Genomic DNA, 20,464 nt, shown 5'->3' with positions numbered 1-20,464 from the left:
CCTGCCTTTGGAGAATCTGTATTGGTTCTATGATCTTCACGGTCAAATAGAGAGGCTCCTTGTTGTTGCCTTTCCTGCACAAATTGTGTATTTTTGTTGGTGGAATAGCATACTACCTTCTTCCAGTTTTACAAATTTTGAGTCCATACATATTGAGCTGAACTGCTAGCGTAGCAAGGTGACTTACAGTGTCTTGAAAAAGTGTTCATATCCCTTGAAAATTTCCACATTTTGTCATTTTACAACCAAAAACTTAAATGTATTTTATTAGGATTTTATGTGATAGACAAACACAAAGTGACACCTAATTGTGAAGTGGAAAAAAAAATCTAAATGTTTTTTAAAATGTTTCACAAATAATTACCTGAAAAGTGTGGCGTTCATTTGTATTCAGACCTCTTTGCTCTGATACCTCTAACTAAAATCTAGTGGAACCAATTGCCTTCAGAAGTCACCTAGTGTCCAGTTCTACATGTAGGGACCCAAAGCAGCCAAACTGCCTTCTCCAGTCCCACTTTGTTTGCATCTGTAACACAGGTGTCTGAGATTCGGTTAACTTGTATAGGAGGGCAGCAGCACAAGGTAGTTGGGTAAGGGGACAGGAAGTATAAATCCGCCCCTGTTTGGGTATATGTTTAACCAAATGTATGTCTGCAAGTAGGTTGCTGGTGACAGGTCCTCTGTAGCAGCAGGAAAGGTAAGTCAAGTGCAGTCTTCAAAATAAAAGCCAACATACATCTGTTATATTTGTTTATTTCCAGCGGAACTGCAGTTCTCAGAACTGAATGGCAAACTGTATCATCATGCTTATGGTAATGGATATTCCAAAGCTTCTTTGTGTCCATTCAGCCCACAGCCAGGGTGCACAAACCAGCCAGGCCCTGAGTGACTAGGCTGCCACACAGACAAGCTTCTATAGTCCCATCACTTGCCATTCTGTTCAAGGGCATGAACTGCACAGTCTCTGCGGTGGCTGGTGCGAGACGTCACGTGACACAGTTACGGCAAATGGCAAATCACATGGACACTACAGGTTGATTTAGCAGAACACACGGGTGAATCTAGAATATAGAAAATATCTTCTACTGTTCCAAACCATAACAATTGCAGCTTTTAGGCCTCAATGTGCTGCTGTTTCACAGGGCCATCTACAGTTTGCATGTGTACTTGTTGGAGACAATGCAATTAATAGATTAACAACTTTTATAACCTGTCAGTAAGCAAAAACAAACAAAAAAACAAAAACATATACTGGACCTATAATTTATTAATATAGTCAGGTCTCCTCTATTCTCATATAGCAGGCAGGTCACCCAGGCCCTATTGGCACAGACACACTGAATTCCAGACCTGGCTATTGTGGCACGTGAGTGATTAAAAAATTATTTAAAAAAAACATAAAACATAGGAGAGATGACAGCAGCTGCCCTAGAATATTTAGTTTACAATATAACATATAGGGTTTGGCAGTATATTTTAGGAGGTCAACTTGTGCTGTGCCCATGTAGGCTTAAACAAGATGCCCAACCAACAGTACATGCTCACTCACCATATTAAAATATACCCCGTACCGCCAAGTATGGAGGAACATGTGACAGGTCTGATGCTTGATGACTGGCTTAGTGCTGTCACATGGGTGCAGGGAGAGTGTCTTCAACCCTGTGTGGAGCTTACACTTGGCTAACAGAAGGTGAGTATTTGCAGCTGGTGGGGCAGAATTAAAACCAACCTGCTTCTCTATCCTGCATGGACAAAGCACAGGATCAATTCAAAGTGGCGATAGGGAACAAAAGCTAACCTATGACAGTGCATAAAATTTCAGAAAAAAAACAAACACTTCTGTAACAACTTTGGCAAGGAAATCCATTTCCTTTATATTTACATAGGCTGGAGAAGTTATGCAGTGCACAAGGAATATAAGCAAGGTTTATGGCAATAATATTTTTTCATATACTTTTTACAATCTCGAAATGAAAAAGCAGCTCTTGAGTAAACGACACAAAAAAATAGTTATCCTTCAATACATTTTTCATTACATCATTACGTGAGGTCAATGGTAAAGCTTGGATCTGCCACCAGTGCTGACAATAATATACTGTCCGCAGAGACTAAAATCTATAGCAAGCTCTAGGTGCATCTCTATTACCATGTGGGAACATGAACACAAGTTATTCCTGAACAGCAGGAGGTGCCTGGACAGCTTGGAGGGCAGAAGGCAGAGTTAGGTCATGGTGGGTCATACTAGTAGCCAAGGCCTGGATAGACACCAATGAAGCAGGATTCATTCAATTTATATGGATGTCATAAAGGTCTATTCATTTCGGGGTTAGAATCCTTACCCGCCTCTTCTGCTACATCTGGCAGAGTCCACAGTCATTTGATGCATATACTGGATAAGTGGGATTTAGGCCACTCATCTAACAAGGACAGTTTTTGAAAAGAATGTTCATGCATTTATGTTGCATCGAAAATAAAATAATCTGGTAAATATTTTGCCTTTTTGTGTGAATTTAGAAGTGGTATAAACATGGTCTTACTCTTCAAACATGATCAACTTCTCTTACGGCAGATTGCCTTTAAAGCCCAACTCCAGATTCTTTTTACTAAGTTTTGAATAGAGTAGGGAAGAGTTGTTATCTCTTTGGTCCTTACTTCATTTGACCAAGAAAGGAAGACAATAATAGCAATAAAAAACAGTCCGTCCTCACTCTATCCAAAACTAGAAAAAAAGCTTTGCATAGTGATGGGCTTTCAACCATTTTCATCTTTCTATTAAAATACCTTAAAGTGATACTAAAGTCTTGTTTTGTTTTTGCTTACTTACCTTTCTTGTCTTCTCTAGTCCCTCTTCACCACTCCTAGCCCCTCCTTCCTGCTGAGTGCCCCCACAGAAAGCAGCTTGCTATGGGGGCACCCAAGCCGAGCTGCAGCTCGGTGTGTCCATTAAGACGAAGAAGCCACACCTAGACCCTGCTCCCCCTCTCTCCTCATTGGCTCACTGATTTAAAACCCTGGTTAAAACCCTGCTGCCCAAAGATGGGCTCAGGGAAGTATTAAGAGGGGGCTGAGGAGGGCTGCTGCACACAGAAGATTTTTTATCTTAATGCATAGAATGCATTACAAAAAAAACGTTTTGCCTTTACTTTAAAGATGAATGCAAAGCATTCTCTGACTGGACTAGGTGGAGAGTGTGTCATCATCACCCTTCATCTCCACCTCGTCCAATCAGAGAACTCGTTGCCTTCATTCAGAAAATGCAAAGCATTCCCTAAATGGGGCCCGAGTAGCTGACCTCTGTGCAGAATGCTTCAAGCTGGCTGATGGGCAGGGGCTCCGAAAGCTATAGGAGATCACTGTGGTAGTGGTATGTACTTCAGCAATTTCCAGCTTCCCTGGGCATTGGCTAGGTATGGTATATACATAGTTACATTGGTCCATACAGGATCAACGTAACTAAGTAAAAATATACCATGCCAGGATTTCTTATTTAAACATACATGATTTCCCTTAATCAGATCAAATCAAAATCAATTCAATCATCTAGCTTTTCTTTTTGTAAGACCAAATAGAAAGGAAAATGCTATACTTGGTTCCCCCTCAGCCCAGCCCTCCTCTGCTGCTGCAGATAAAGACATTCATTAGATAATTTAAAAAGTTTAAAAATGATCATTATGACCTGTTGGAGTGAAAACTGAATCATTTCACATCTTTCCCGTTTGTTAGTTTATAATAGAAAAAAATCTGAGCAGGGTATTGATGTAACAAAATGTACCAAATAAAAGCTGGATATGTGCCTAAAACTTGTTTCATTATTTTTAAGTAGGAAAATTAAAGTTAGTCATGTTAATAAAACACATACAGATGGAACTAAATTTGGCCTTGGCTTCTGGCTATTGATAACCCTCAGTAAGGGTGATATTGCAGCTGCTGTCCTCAAGGAAACATTGATTTTATCAGTGGTTCACAATTCTTGGTTATGGATTCTTGCAATGTTTAAGCCTCCTTACTTGTCACTGCACACAGTAACTGGAAATGAGAAGTCAGACCTACAACCATCATCCAAATACAAAATTTCCACCCTCTCCATCCATCACAGTTTCACTAATATTGATAAATTCTGAAGGAAAATGCTGGCTATCATTTACTTAATGAGCTCAATAATGATTTCTAATGAAGTGCAATAACCCATAGAGACCATTAAGAATTGGTGTGTGGATGTCACACCAGGGAAGGATGGGGTTGGATTTTGTTCCTATGAGTTGGTGGTAGAGCAACTAATATGGTCATAGATGCTTCACTTGGGGCTCGCCTGAAAATATTTTAATATGAAGATGCATCTGAAAAGTGCAGTGTACACAAAAGAGACATCTAAGGCTGAAAATACCTTTTAATTGCTTTCTTGGTACTATTTTAGGTTTGAGTATTGTAAGATGCTCCGATTTTTATATTTGTTTTCCTCTGCTGATAGAGAAACGTCTTGTGGCATTGACCCACTGTGCTTGATGGTGACTCCAGGCCTTTGGATAAGACAATCTGAGCAAGTTCTGGGCCAAAGGTGACTTCTCTCTGCCTTAGGACCATCCAGCTAGGAAACGTTGAAAGGGCATGAATCATGGCCAGCTTTCCTTACACCAAACAATGGTGACAAATACACAGACACACATTACTCTTTATCATTAACTATGCAGGAGTCTTCTCTTCATGATGCTGTATGGTAGTGGTTTATACAAAAAGTGCGATTGACAGAATAACTTCTTGTATTCAAGACTCTTAGACGCCTTCACCTCAGAGTACTATCACCTGTTCATGGGTTGTCGATTCAACCTGTTCAAAAAGTTGCCATTTGATGTGATCACATCTGTGGAGTTTTGTATCCATTATTATAAACCATGATGACAATGGGATTACTAAAATTGCATAACCATAACTGCCTTGTTTTAAAAATGTCCCTTCTTTCAAAGTCCCTACCGACGCACCCTTCAAAACGGAATTCCATTTTTTTTTTTAACTAGAGGGGGGCTAGATAAAGGTGAAAATAAAACATTTGATATTGTTCTGCTATTAAGGAAGTATTTATCAATGTGAAATGTGTCTTTTGCCTATTTTAGGAACATAAATGATGGAGAAAGTTCTCTTTGACTTAAACAGGAAGATTTGGTATCCTCTCCAGACTGAAAACGTAAAATCTTCCAGGGAAACCGAAGCAAAATTTCTTTCACCTTTAGCCCAACTCTAGTTAGAAAAACAGTTACAAGCGGTGTTCCTCTTGAAATTAGAAGTGTGTATAGGAAGATGGTGAAGCATTTTTAGCACTCATGCAGCAGGAAAGGGGTTAAGAAACCCAAAATAATTTAAGGTGCCCCCTAGGTGAGCACAGGCAAGGAGACAGGGCGAGCATGCAGGCAGAACAAAGAGTGACCAGGTGTGAAGGAGCACAAAAGTGCCACGTCCAGATAGTAAGTAATGAACCAAAAAGTCAGGAGGAAAGGAGAGGCCAAGGAAAGGAAGGGCAGAGGAAAAACAAACAACCACAAAGGGGGAAGAACAAGGAAGGGAAGGGGCAACAAATATATTAATGTGTAAGTAGGGTCAGGGTGGTGTTTTCAGTAAAAAGGGTTGACTGTTTAACAATGTGTCTCAGGAAGGCACAGACGGGCATGTGCGTAAGTCAGGTATTCTTGGCTTTTTAAAAAAAAAAAAGGTTTATCAATATGGCTGCTTTTCTGCTAATGATCCAATATATATTTCAATCTCTATTAAAACTCTAAACACAACATATTTTCTGTTGTGTGCTGATCTAGGCTCCAGTTGGTATACAAATTTGCAGTCTCCACCTGTAGGCAATGGAGATCACCAAGAATATAATGCACCAGGATACATGATAATACTGATATAGGCGTCCATTAATGGGTATCCTTGGCTGGAAAGTGCTGGGCACCAGTATATCAACTGCCTGTCAGGTCGGTGGAGTGGTTTGCTTACAAACGCAGATGGTGAAATGTCTGATATGCATGTTAAAGTGAGCAGAGAATTTTGTCTGGAGTCCGACTGTAAGATGGATACAGGGGATATGTGAGGGTCTAAGATTCCTCCTGTATATAGCTCGCCCCGAGGTCCTTGCACCAGCACACCTTTAGGAATCTAGAATAGAAAAAAATATATATAAAATACTCATATTAGAGATTCAGCAACAAGTTGGAGCTGCCCAAAAAATCTGCATACTAACAAAAACAACCAAATTAGAGAGACTGTCCACCCATAACTGATATTTCAGATATGATAGACGAGACGCAAGCAGACTGTAGATTGGCCACTTGGGTACTCCGATTCCCAACACCACCTATCTACCTTGACAATAATAAGTAGCCTTAATCTCCTTTGGAATCTTTCATTAATTTTACATCAAGAAAACAGAGATCCCATGGCAGGCAGAAGCTACTTTAGGTTCTAAGAGATAAAACAAGCCAATGAATGATTCACCTTTCCAGACTCTGAATTTCAGTTTTGGGTGGAATACCATTTTAATAGTTTCAGTGTTTTATATTCAGACAGACACAAACATCTACTGTAAGTTGGCAAAGTAGTGTCATCCTCCCCTGAAATCTCCATCACAATAAATGGACCCAGAACAAAGAATTATGCTGTTTATAAAGTTAAGGGGGTTTTCATGACCAAAGGCAACCATTTAGAATAGAATTATAAAAGCTCATTCTGGTGCCTTGGTAGTAACTATCATGCAGACCGTGAAGTTCTTGTGGACACTTTTGCTTTTAACCCCCCGCTAGCGGCTGATGAAAGGGTTAAAACCGCCCATGTTGCAGCGCTTTCGGAAATGCTGCCCATGCACTCCAATGGGCAGGGGCCGTTTAGGAGTGCTGTATACAGTGCTCCCACACCGCCCCAATAATGCTGCTTGGAGGACTTTTTGTAATGTCCTGCAAGCACACCGCACCAGTGGGTGGTGCACTTGTAGGCTTTCACACTTGGGATGCGGTTTTCAGTCACTTTACAGACGCCAGTTCTAGAGCTAAAACTCCTGAAAACTGCATACAGTGTGAAAGGGGGTCTAAGAGTAGCAATGTTTCAGACCTTTCAATGGCTCAGTAAAATCTTCTACTGCCTGCCTGCAATGTTTACATCAGCATCAGGAAAGCAGACTTTCTGTTGCTGGAGTGTAGGGAATCAAATGAAGACACTTAAAGGGCTGCCTTTCTTTAGCCTAGCCTTTCAAGGGCGAATGGCTAAAGACACAATCCAAGTACAAATGAGCTATATTACCAAAAGTATTGCGACACCTGCCTTTACACACACATGAATTTTAATGGCGTCCCAGTCTTGGTCCGTACAGTTCAAATTTATGTTGGCCCACTCTTTGCGGCTATAACAGCTTCAACTCTTCTGGGAAGGCTGTCCACAAGGTTTAGGAGTGTGTTTATGGGAATGTTTGACCATTCTTCCAGAAGCACATTTGTGAGGTCAGGCACTGATGTCTTTATGGACCTTTGTGCACTGGTGTGCAGTCATGTTGGAACAGGAAGGGGACATCCCCATAAATTAACCCCTAAGTTGGGAACATGAAATTGTGTTTGGGGATTCCCCCTTCCTGTTCCAACATGGCTGCACACCAGTGCACAAAGGTCCATATAGACATGGATGAGCAAATTTGGGGTGAAGAAACTTCACTGGCCCGCACAAAGTCCTGACCTCAACCTGATAGAAAACCTTGGGGATGAATTATAGCGGAGACTGCGAGCCAGGCGTTCCTCATTCAACATCAGTGCCTGACCTCACAAATGCGCTTCTGGAAGAATGGTCAAACATTCCCATAGATACACGCATAAACCTTATGGACAGCCTTCCCAGAAGAGTTGAAGCTGTTATAGCTGCAAAGGGTGGGCCAACTCAATATTGAACCCTACAGACTATAGGCCTGTACACACGGTCATAAAATCTGCAGATAAACTTTGTCCGATGAACGATCTGCCGATTTTCTGATCGTTAGTATGCTGCTTTTGACAGCCGATTACAAATTTTTCTCTGATGTGTCCGATTTTCTTTTCATTAGTACGGTTTTCTGACAAAAAAAAAAATCTGTCGAGCACGACTGCGCATGCTCAGAAATGAAAGAACACATACAAAACAAATCAACACATTACGTCACTTCTGACGTTGAATACTGTCGTCAGAAAATTTTCTGATGGTGAGTACCCTCTTCACTTTGGATTTGAGACTAGCATCAAACAAAAAACTGATGAAAATGTGTCCAATAATCTGCCCGTGTGAAAAAGGCTTTAGACTGGGATGCCATTAAAGTTCATCTGCATGTAAAGCCCCATACATACTATCAGATTTTCTGCTGAGTTTTTCCTTCAGATTTACCAAACCATATAATATGAGGTCAAACCTTAGGAGTTTCAATATGTATGCAATCAGGCAGGCCCTTCTACTACATGGTTTTGGTAAATCTGAAGGAAAAACTCATGGTAGGCGTCTCAATACTTTTGGGTATATAGTGTCTGTTTACCAATTTTACCTGCCAAGGGGTTTGTAATTCTATATGGACAATCCTGTGCTCTCCATACATTTTCCACTCTGAAGAGCAAGACAGGTGACCCCCCCATAGATTACATATAAGCAATTTAGCTTCCTATACCACTTCTCCTCCAGTATGTAGGCATCTAACCCAAAATGCAGCAATGCTAAGCAATGAAACAGAAGACTGACCTTAAATGACAGCTCCTATGGGAGTGATGGCGAACCTTGGCACCACAGATTTTTTGGAACTACATTTCCCATGATGCTCAGCTACACTGCAGAGTGCATGTGCATCATGGGAAATGTAGTTCCAAAACATCTGGGGTGCCAAGGTTTACCATCACTGCCCTATGGCAAGTACAATAGGAAAAGTAAATGATCAGTATTTTGATTGTGTGTTTAACTGTTTGCTTGGAGCTCTCCTCTGATGCCGCATACACACACGATCCGAATTTCGGCCAGCAAAAGACAGATGAGAGCTTTTCATTGTAAAATGCGACCGCTTGTATGCTCCATTGGAATTTAGCTGGCCGAATTCCCGGCAGCAAAAATTTGATAGCATGTTCTCAATTTTGCTGATGGAAAAATCCGATCATGTGTATGCAATTCCGACATGCAAAAACTCACGCATGCTCAGATTCAACTACGACATGGAAGCTATTGGTTACTGGGTATTGAACTTGCTTTTTCTAGTCCCCTCGTACGCGTTGTACGTCACCGTGTTCTTGGCGGTCGGAATTTGGTGTGACCGTGTGTAGGCAAGACAGTTTGAGCGGAATTCCATTGGCATTCCGACAGGAAAACCATCAGAGCTTTTTCTGATGAGAATTCTGATCGTGTGTATGCAGCATTAAGGTATAGTTATTTGTAACGACACCCTGATAGAGCAGAAAAGAGCATATGTTCTAATATAGTTACACAATAGCAATAGAATGAGCACTAATTCACATAAATATAATAAAGAGCAGAGATATGAAAAAATAACATGATTTATTGTGGAAAGAGCTACTGCCCCTGGTTAAAAAATAATATATGAGTGACAATAGTACATATATGAATCAACAGCATAAAAACACATTGTACTGATTTGCTACAAATTATTGGAAACAGCCAAAACCATAAGATCAGAAAATGCTTTTCTCTGCCTCTGATTAACAAGCTGATGTGTTTTCACATGCTGCAAAGGATTATGGGAGAAATAATGACACAAACCTGACAAGCAGTACTCCATGCCGTCTCATAAATAGTCAATCTTTTCATGTAAACTGTCTGAAGGTTTTCCTTATAAGACTAAGAGGGGATTCCTATCTAAAATACATTTTGGGCAAGGTGCAATAAGTTATTAGAAGGGCCAGTAAATCCAAGGTATAAAGCGGACCTTCCCCTCCACCCCCTACAATAAAATGGTAAATACGTCTCTGCATACAGATCCAAAAACATCTGCAAGTGTGTTTTTTTTTTTATGAAATGTTTTTTTCTTTTACTTAAATATAACAGAATCCCACTTCCTGGTCTTTTGAGGCACTGGTGACACTTCCAGGACCTCACAGGTGCCTCCTGGGAAGGCTACATCTACCTCACCTTCCAGGAAGATCTCATGTGTACACTGCTTAATCTTGCAGGAAATGTACTTTTTCCTGTAGGGTGTTGAGTGCGCAGATGTGGGATCTACCTGTGCGCCATCGTGGGAGGGCGAAATCTATTCCAGAAAGTAGAGGAAGAGAGAATCCTCTGCCCTTACTAACAATGTCCACCAGGCAGGAGCATTAGATATACAAAGGGATATTGAATTCAAGGTAACAAAACCCTGCTGTGAACAGTAGATATGTCTTTTCTATATTTTCATTTCATAATGTTTTTAAAGGTGCCTTTACTTTGTTTTTGAGGGTCTGAGTGAAGGTCCGCTTTAACCTACAAATATAAAAGTATAAAAGAGGAATTCATAAAATTTACAGACACACATGTAAAAGTTTAAAATGGGCTTATGTGAATGGACAATATATTAATCCCTACATGCGGTTGAGTTCCTGTCCAGTAACCCACAGAAGAATGCAGGCTGTCTTTTGTAAGTGTCCTTTACAGCAGTATTACGTTCAAAAACAAAAACGTAATACATTACAGCTTACCAGTCCTTAAATGTGGTGACTGCATTCGTTTTCTTTATATGTTTTTTTCCCTTTATTTAAACCTGGTGAGCAAACCAGTAACACTTTCTATCTTAGGGTGTCTCCAATGTGGATGGAGGGGTAATGGGGACACCTTTGGACAGCAGTATTGCCAATCTGGGGAATGGGTAGTGTTAAATGGACTAGTCCATTTAGATGGACTTGAGACACAAATAAAGTTGAACTCCAGCTAATACTTTTTAAACAATTACAGTGGAACGTTGGCTAACAAGTAACGTGTTTAACGAGCGCTTTGAAAGACAAGCTTTTTTTTTTTTTTTATTCTGACTCGGTTTGCGAGTGTTGTCTCACAAAATGAGCAGAATTCAAGCTAATGGGGTGTGCAGTACTGCATTTGGCCAGAGGTACGGGGGCGCCGGTGACACTCAGGAACGGTTCGGAGCTGTTCGGAAATACACCGTTCCTGAGCCTTTCCAAGTTCAGTCGAGCTGTCCCAGAGTATTTCCTGCACCCACCTCTGGCCACATGCAGTATTGCATGCAATAGAAGTCAATGTGGAACAAATTATCTTTGTTTCCATTGACTTCTATTGGGAAACTCGCTTTGATATGCGAGTGCTTTGGATTACAAGCATTCTCCTGGAACTGATTATGCTTGTAATCCAAGGTTCCACTGTATAGCAAGTTTTTTTTCTTTTTTTGTTACATAATTGAATAAAAAATGACTATTGTACATACACCTGACAGTGGTAAATGGTTTGTCTCAAGCTTTTCACTGCTACTTTTGCTGGTAAGCTTGGTTTATTAAATTAAGTTAAAAAAAAAAAAAAAAAAAAACAGACATACTGGCTAGACTAAGAAGAAGGGATGGGCAGCACTCAGCTTGACATCCAAAAAGTAATAATCATTTATTGAAAAGACATGTACAACGCTGTCAAAACAGCCTACACGTTTCAGACATTAGTCCTTAGCCATGACTGACTAATGTCTGAAACACATAGGCTGTTTTTATACCATTGTACATGTCTTTTTAATAAAGTACCATTACTTTTTGGATGCCATGCTGAGTGTCGACCACCCCTATGTCTTATCCTGGTTTGCTGGAGGTATCGGCAGCCTCGAGGTCTGAGCATCGGGTGGAGCTGTTATCTGGGAAGGTAGAAGCGCCCTCACACCTGTTTTCCATTACTGGGCAGACCACGGGGTAAAAATAAAGGAATAAAAGCCTTAAACAATAAAACCAATGCAGCCATCACATCTAAGGATATGTAAGCTGTAATATAATACAGTTTAGTTTTTAGGTTTAATAGTGCTTTAACAGCTAACAACATAAAGCAGTGGTCTAAATCTGGCAACATATGTCACAATATGGTTCTGTAATCTCCTTTATAAAATTATCAACATCTACATAGAGCAAGGGCCTGCCTCATTGGATATACCTTGATTGTTTAGGTAGGCCTTAACATTGTATGGTTAAGCTACAGATGATTGTACCAAGATTGTCCAATCAGATTGTGATATGTGTGGTCAGCCTTAGGATGACCTTGGGGATAGCTTATTAATTTCATTTGTTGCTTCAGTTTCAATGCTGCTTGCATTACCTGGGCTGTTCTCAACCTCCCTAGGGGGCAATTATGGGAGCCTACTTGCTACAATACAGTCATCGTTTCCAGCTAGTTGGAAAATCTAAGTGTCAGAGGCGACCAGTTCTTCACTTTTTTATGTAGAAGAGGGAAGAAACAAAAACAAAAATGTGTGCAAAGCTGTCTTTGCTACTTGGGTACTGCAAAGGGTTGTTATCACTTGTTAAAGAATAGGCAAGTGTCACCCTGCCCTGTGTTCTCGACAAGCAGTTTTAAGGCACCCATATACAGGAAGTGACAGACAACGAAATTTTTGAGGTACCCATAGACAAAGCAGCTTCTTTAAGGAAATAGCGATCAAACAGATTAGAAGGAATTAGTCTTGTTTATGTTTTTTAAGCCCTGATGCCCTGGCACAGGAGGTGCCTGCAGAATCCTACCATATAAAAGTTTAAATGAATCACATATGATACACAATACAATACAAAGACCACTGATTTATTTATTGTACTGAGTGTCCCATTTCAAAGATAACAGGATTTAGTCAAGATTTAGTCAGGGCCTTTCTTAGCCCCTATTCATAAGGACCGGCAGTGAAAGGGCCAACAACATCTATGCAATTCCATAGATCTCAATATAGTGGTCACAATGAGTTTATGGTGGCATGTGGTTACACTAATCTAAAGCTACATTAATTTACAAAAGGAAAGAGCTACTAGGTTACTCCTAGATCAGACTAAAGAGTATAGAAGTCCAGGACATAAATTTGTCCTGTCACAAGATGGTAGTGTTGGAGGGGACCTCCTTCCTTTCCAATCCACAAGATAGAAATGGGCCCAAAAAGGAGTAACCCAGTAGCTATTTCTTTGTGGAAATTAATGTAGAGTTAGATTGATGTAACTATATGATGTCATAAACTAATTGTTACTGTTATACTGAAATCAGTGGAACACCGAGAACGTCTAGTGGCCCTTTCACTGCTATTCCTAAAGAAGTGGAGTGATCTATGAAAGGTGTTGACTACAATCTGTTACCTATGAAATGGGACACTCTGTATAATGCAAATATATTAGTGTTCTTTGTAATGTATCAAAAAAATAAAATTGTGCATCATGTGATTCTTTAAAACTTGTGGTGTAATGATTCAAGTGGGAAATATTTGTTTTACATTCATGTGTTGAATTTATATCCTGGGTGCCGCCCTAAAAAGCCCCCATTTCTTTTTCTGCTGTAGTTATTTTATGCTGTACAAGTCAACCAGCCGAGGTAATAAAGAGTTCTGAAACTTTCCCTAACGTGTAATGAATCTAAAAAAACTGTTTCCTGCTGTTTATGTCAATGTTTATTTTCCTAAAAAATGTAATTATACCAAACTTTTTATGTTTCTGTACATGGGTACTTGGACTAGCAGTCTAAGTCTGGGAAAGGTACAGTAGATCTTACAGGAAATGTGTGGGTGATGCTTCTACCCATTTATTTTTCCTATTCAAATTAATTTTAATGAATCAGCATTTCAGATAACAGAGCCATTGCCAGCCAGATAGGAAGATCTTCCAGTATGGGAAGGTTGGACAGGCACAGGGAATTTTGTATAAATGGACATTTGGCAATAGGCTTTCAGTATTATGAAGCTCCCCCAAAACAATTGAGATCCTTTCACTATAATAGACAGTCTTCAACATTATAAACATCTATTATGGCTAACTGCATAGCAGGACATTGCTCCATCACATTGGGAAGCCATGGATGACCCATGCTTGCACTATATCATTACTATTAGACATATATCTTCTATGAGATAAATAATTTCTGGAATTTTATATATAATCTAGAATTTTATACAAAAAAATAAGAGTGAGGTTGCCAATTTATAATCTATGACCGATGCACACCACTCGATGGAGTTTAAAGTATATGATTGTAGCTGGGCAGATTTTAGAACAAGTACAATAAAGTGTTTGGCATTGCCAGTGATAAGCTTTACATAAATAGTCAGCAAACTTTGAAAATGATCCTTTCTGTAAGTTTGTAGCATTGTGAGTTAAGAGACTACTGGAAATCTTCTGCCTCCCAAATAACCAAGACAGCTTAAAATGCTAATGAAAACAGCAATCTTCACTAAAGCCCTGTACACATGGGCCGAATGTCAGAAGACAACGTCCGGTTAAAAAAAACATCCGACATTCGGCCCGTGTTAATGCCGGTCGGTCCAACAGAAGCCAGCCAGTTCTGGCGACCCCCTGTCAGAAAACAACAGCTCAGCAGGAGAGATCCCTGAACTAACCTAGCATGGTTAGTACAGCTGCTCCGACTGGAGCTGTAATTTTTTTTTGTTGCAACCGGCTGCTCTGCACGAAAAAAAATTGTTAAGCCGTGTACACACGATCGTACTTTCCGAAAACAAAACCGTGGAATTTTGTTCGAAGCGTGTTGGCTCCAACTTGTCTTGCATACACATGGTCACACAAATGTTGGCCAACAATTACAAACTTAGTGACGTACAAGATGTACAGCGAGCTGATAAAAAGGAAGTTCAATAGCCATGCGATATCTCCATTACGAACACTAGTTTTACAAGACCGAGTGCTTCCAGCTTGTCCTTGATTCCAAGCATGTTTGTTTGTACTTTGGACCTTTGTCCAACGTACTTATGTACACATGATTGGAAAGTCCGACAACACACATTTGTTGGCGGAAAATTTGAGAATATGCTAGCCAACATTTGTTGGAGGAAAGTCGGACAACGTTTGTCCGATGGAGCATACACATGGTCGGACATTCCTCCAACAAGCTCACATCCAACATTTCCCGTTGGAAAATACAATCGTGTGTACACGGCATTAGTATTTACCCGGCTTTATAGATTCAGCACAATATGGGTAAGGTTTGTGATAGCTATGAGGTCTGTTTGTTATAATCAGGTAGTGCAACAAAGCAAGAGATATCTGCAGCACCAAACGCAGAAAACATACAGGATCTCTATATTGGCCTTGTTCAGTAACAGAGCAGACTTAAAGTGGTTGTGAAGGGTCAAGGTTTCTATCCATGAAGGTGAAAAAGCAGCACCCCCCCCCATACTCACCTGAGCTTCCTTCTGATCCAGCGATGTGCACCAGAGCTGAGCTACTCCCAGGTCTCTCATTCCTCCTTGGCTGAGACAGCAGTGTGAGCCATTGGTTTGTGCTACTGTCAATCATAGCCAGTGAGCAAATAATGAGAGAGCCGGGCATGGGGCCAAGCTGCAGCTCTATGTGTTTAAGGGCTTGGGAGCAAGCACGCACCAGTGCCCCCAGAGCAAGCGGCTTGCTTTCTTGCTTTTGGGGACACTGGCTGAAGAGAAGGAGCCAGGAGTGTGTGTGGGGGGGGGGGGGGGACCTGAAAAGAGGAGGATCAGCAGGTAATTATAACATTTTTGTTATTTTTTTTTTAATGAGCCTTTAATGTCAAGTGGTTGTAAACCCTTCCATATACCCAGTGTGGTGACTGGCCTCAGGTGATACACAGAATTGAAACAAATCGTCCTACACAAGTTGTATCTGTTTATCTAGAGTGGTCTTTCCCCTACATCTATTCAAAGTGCAGAATTTACACAGGATCTCTCAGCTCTGATTAGCAGGGGGCAGAGAGCTGAAGTTACTTAGTGAGGAGGGTTCGGAGAGATGATTGGAGGGAAGGGACATTCACACAGCGCACAGGAACAGAGCTGAGGTTGTCAATTAGCTGGAGCTCCCTCCCGTGCCACCATTTTTCTCAGGAAAACTTGTCATAATTGACTCATGCAGATAGCAGGGGAACAAGGCAGAAGACAGAAATTACACTTAGTGCTCTGGATTGATAAGGATATGCTTATTTTATGTCTGAAGTTCACAACCACTTTAAAGTTCCTATGCTGAATCAGGTCCATCACCTGTACCTGGGGGCTCACAGTCAGGGAAGGCTGGGACCCTTCAGTGTGTTCCATTCCAGTCAAATGCTGATATCTTCAACAAATCCTGGGCTCTGAGGAATGTGACTACGTTATTTGAAAGGTGTAATGCACTATTATTTAATCAATATTTGCTGTTAATCCACACCTTGTGTGCCTACGTGTTCCAGGGATGAAAATCCATCCTTGGCTGTCCCTCTCTTTGTGCTGAACCATTTTAGTAAAAGCTAAAAGCATTGGAAACCAAAACTGATGACACTGCCTTACAGAGACTTGGATTTGTAAAGCTATTGGCTTCAAGATGAAGAATGTCATACTACTGGGGTTTCAATCCCCCGACCCCGGGCTGATGGGTCAACTCATTTGGCTGTAAAACCATCAAATGCTTTAAAGCAGGGAGATTAGCTTTTGGTTGGCTCTTAAATTAATACTATCACTGGCAATTACCTCCTTCACAGTAAATGAATAACCTGTCCAGGTAAAATAGGTACATCAGCATAGACAAAAATATTTCCATCCTTTCTAATAGCAGTACAGTTAAGACCTCCAAATATAAACTTTTCACTTTTTAGTCCAGGTTTCTGAAGCTACGAGAGTCTTCAGTATACAATTTTGGCTTAGGATCAAAAGTCAATTAACCCGTTTTAACTTTTAGGCTAATGTGGCTATAGGCTCTTTGGGGTAAAGAAATATCTTGTAATAGAGGACTTGTTAGTCAATATTCAACTTTTACTTAGGTCTGTAGCTGCCTTCTGCCTTAAGCCTTCCACCTTAAGACTCTAGCTTTTTGGATGAGTAGGCTTTCTTTTGTCCTCCAGAACCACTGTCACTACTTACTGAACTTATCTACACCACCTTGAGATATATTGTTGACAAATGACACATGGTAGGACATTTTACAAAGGGGTTATTTGCATGGAAGCTTGGTCAATGAGATCAAATCTACGATAATTCCATGGACTCAATCTTTCTGCAACTATAGACACATCTACAAAATGGGGTTTAGGTGGATGAAATACAAGTTGTTATAGACTTTTGATTTGGGAAATGGGCCATACAGCTCTAGCTCCCTTTACTGTTCTTTTATACACTGCATGCCAAGGACCAAGCTAACTGAAGCCAGTCACTGGGACAAGTAAGCAGGTGCCAAGGGACACACACACATTACTAGGGGTGAACCCCCTTTACAGACAGACAGGCAGATGAGGTTAGATGTAAGTCTTGGCACCTTTGGCATTTTTGTCCAAATAAACTTCGATGTAAGATGTTGGGACATAACCCTCCTCCTCCTCGCTCCTGCGAATCCGTGTCCATCCATCCCCTTTGTCCTCCTCGATGACTTTCAGTATTTCACCTTCTGATACAGATATGGTTCCTTCATTTTCACCTAGTGGGACATGGTCAGAGTCAGCAGCGTAAAATTACACGTAGAGTTAAGTGTAGGAAAATATGAGGGTATTACCGTCAAAAGGGTATAAGGCTTTACAAGTTCCTATTGTGGGCAGGGGCTCCTCGTCATCAAAATCATCATCGAACTCTGTGGGCGTCACCTTCACTTCCGTCTCCTGGCTCTGATCTTCTGTGTAACTGCCATCTGGGCTGCTCAAGAGAGAAAGCCATAGAATCACTATAGCAACAGACTCCAGGACTACCAGAGGATGTTGCACTGTGAGAAGAATATCTTCAATCTATCTAATCTGAGTTACAAAGGAGGGCGTGTTAAAGCTTAATTCCATTCAAAACTTTTTGATTTTGGGAAGGGTGGGCATGCGTTAGAACTTTTGCCAGGTTTTACTGCTGCTGGTGTTGAAGCTGAAGACATTTTTCTGTAAAACTGTAGTAGTCATTAGTGTTCCTATAGAGCAGTGATGGCGAACCTTGGCACCCCTGATGTTTTGAAACTACATTTCCCATGATGCTCCACTACACTGTAGAGTGCAGTTGAGCATCATGGGAAATGTAGTTCCAAAACATCTGGGGTGCCAAGGTTCGCCATCACTGCTATAGAGGGAAATTCTCTTGCTTCCCTCTCCAATCCCTGTCACTAGGACAAGGAAGTAAGGAGAATGTCTCTCATGGGAACACATGAATGCAGTAGAATACTGGCAGAGGTTGTAAACCCTCCACATGCTACTAGAATAGGTGTTTTATCACTGTCTGTGCGAGGGGAGATTTTCAGTCACTTCTCACTAGAGATGGGAAGGCCTGGGAAAAAAATAAAAAATCTGTGAAAAACTGTTTTTCTTTTGCTTTTTTTTTTTTTTCAAAGCCATTTTTTCCCCCAGAAAAACTGGAAAAAAAGGAAGTGTAATATGCTCCTTTTCAATGATAAGTAATATATCTATAACATGCTATTAAATATAACTTGAAAACCTTAATGAAAGATTTCTGAGACCTTGGGGGTTATTTACTAAAGGAAAAGCCACTTTGCACTACAAGTGCACTTGAATTTGCACTGAAAGTGCACTTGGAAGTAAAGTCGCTGTAGATCCAAGGGGGACATGCAGGAAAAATAAAAAACAGCATTTTAGCTTGCACATGATTGGATGATAAAATCAGAAGAGCTTCCACTCATTTCAGATCTACCCCTTAGATTCAGAGTGACTGCATTTCCAAGTGCAATTTCAGTGCATTTTCAAGTGCACTTGCAGTGCAAAGTGGATTTGCCTTTCGTAAATAACCCCCCTTGTGTAAAGTCTTAAATGATTGCAAGTTTTCCCTCTGAAGACAAGCAAATCCTGGCATTCAATTCAAGTAACACTGTACTTCTCAATGCAGTTCTCAAACAAGAGAAATATGCATTTCTGCCACTAGGAGGCACTGCAGGGCAAATGTTCCAGTTTAGTTTGCTTGTGGGCTCCATCTTGTACCTTCTACTGTTTTGTGATTGTTGGGATACAGTAGATGATAGTTTCTGTCTTCTCAGGCCTTAATTGACAAGTAAGAGTGTATATTTATCTGACAAAGTTTATCTTTATAACATTTAAATTCCTATTAATGTTCTCCACCATGAAAGCATGTTTCCCTATAGTCTGGTCAGTAAATAGTTTTTTACTTTTCCTCCTTTCAGTAAAATGGTGAGCCCAACATCTAGAATTTGGAAGCATTTCCACAGCACAATTTCTGCTGAGAAGAAATCTTCTTTTCCAAATGCTACAAGGAGGACAAAACACATCTTTGCACATCAGAGGGGTCCTAAAGACATTAAAAATACTTTATGGAATGAAATGATGAGGACCAGAGTGAAAGTGCAAGTAGCTTTCCCCTCCAGAGGTCTCATTCCAGAAACACTTTCTGCTGCTTCAAGTAAGGAAGTGTTACAAACCATGGTGTCCCAAAAATACACAATCACTTAATTTATAGCTAAAACAACACCTGAAAATCAGTAGAACATTGATCAAGCTTTTGCAAGAGCAATATATGCTGGATCAGCATTGTCAATAACTGAAAATGCATATTGTCAAGAAGATTTTACATTATTATGAGGGAAAGTGGATGGTTACCTTTTCTCATGTATTGTTGAAATGTTCATAACATATATAGTCCTTGTTATTCCATTTGTAATAAAAAATAACATTTTAAAAAGCAAGTTTAGTTTATTTATTGAATAAGCTGTACTTTTACTTCAAGAATATTAATTTTATATACACTGCATTTCACGCTCCCAATATTAAAAAAACAACTTTCAAATTTGTAAAACTAGTCCACACTGAATTTTTTCCTAAAATTTCCAGGACAAAAAACAGGGAAAAACGTATTTTTCCCATGGCTTCAAAATCTCCAGAAATTTTACATCGCAACTTCTGACACCCGCCACCTGCACAGGATGTGAGAGTAGTCTTCCATATATCTACTAGGGATTCGAAACTCTCCTTAGTTCCTCTGTTAAAAAAAGCTTGCTGCAAAGCTCAATAGCTTAAGCTTAAATTTCCACAAGCAAGTGAATAAATTGGGGTTGCAAATCCTCTCCCTTCCCTCTGTACAGTTCTGTTGAACGTTTCCAAATAAAGGGAGGGAGCGAGCCTGAAAGCAAACAACTTAGAAAACTCATAGAGTTCTATCTTCACACTCAGTATACTGTACCTCTCCCGGTCCTGTGCACAGTTGTTGACTGGAACAGTGTTTTGTGTTTCATACAGGCCACTTTGTCGACGGGAGCTGTCATTGCGGACAGGAAGTCTTCCTTCGACTTCTGCCAGCCAACTCTGCAAAAAGTCCATATTATACATATTGGTCAATTTATTACTTTATAAAAAGTACAGCTTCTGTATTACCTGAAGAGTATTTGTATGGCTG

The 20,464-nt window shown here is 40.4% G+C and overlaps 1 protein-coding gene across 15 annotated transcripts in view; it reads right to left on the bottom strand.

Annotated features, from left to right (window-relative positions):
- Positions 1-737: 737 nt before the first annotated feature.
- The window catches only part of FNBP1 (formin binding protein 1), a 337,048-nt gene continuing 317,321 nt past the window's right edge, over positions 738-20,464 (bottom strand). For 10 of the 15 annotated variants that reach the window (XM_077478333.1, XM_077478293.1, XM_077478325.1 and 7 more), the window contains 3 exons: positions 20,252-20,373; positions 17,631-17,770; positions 9,507-17,555 (listed from right to left, as the gene is read on the bottom strand). In XM_077478333.1, coding sequence (XP_077334459.1) covers positions 17,377-17,555; positions 17,631-17,770; positions 20,252-20,373 — 441 coding nt within the window. In that variant the 3' untranslated portion in view covers positions 9,507-17,376. Of the gene's footprint in view, positions 6,142-9,506; positions 17,556-17,630; positions 17,771-20,251; positions 20,374-20,464 lie in introns of those variants that run through there. The other 5 variants (XM_077478303.1, XM_077478366.1, XM_077478350.1 and 2 more) reach the window with 2 other exon arrangements.

This window comes from Lithobates pipiens, unplaced genomic scaffold (genome assembly GCF_037356315.1).
Source record: "Lithobates pipiens isolate NorthernLeopardFrog02 unplaced genomic scaffold, aLitPip1_a1.2 Scaffold_1, whole genome shotgun sequence".
In the NCBI taxonomy this organism is placed as follows: domain Eukaryota; kingdom Metazoa; phylum Chordata; class Amphibia; order Anura; family Ranidae; genus Lithobates; species Lithobates pipiens.
Note: the sequence above shows the minus strand (reverse complement) of the source record. Positions and strands in the feature narration are given on the sequence as shown.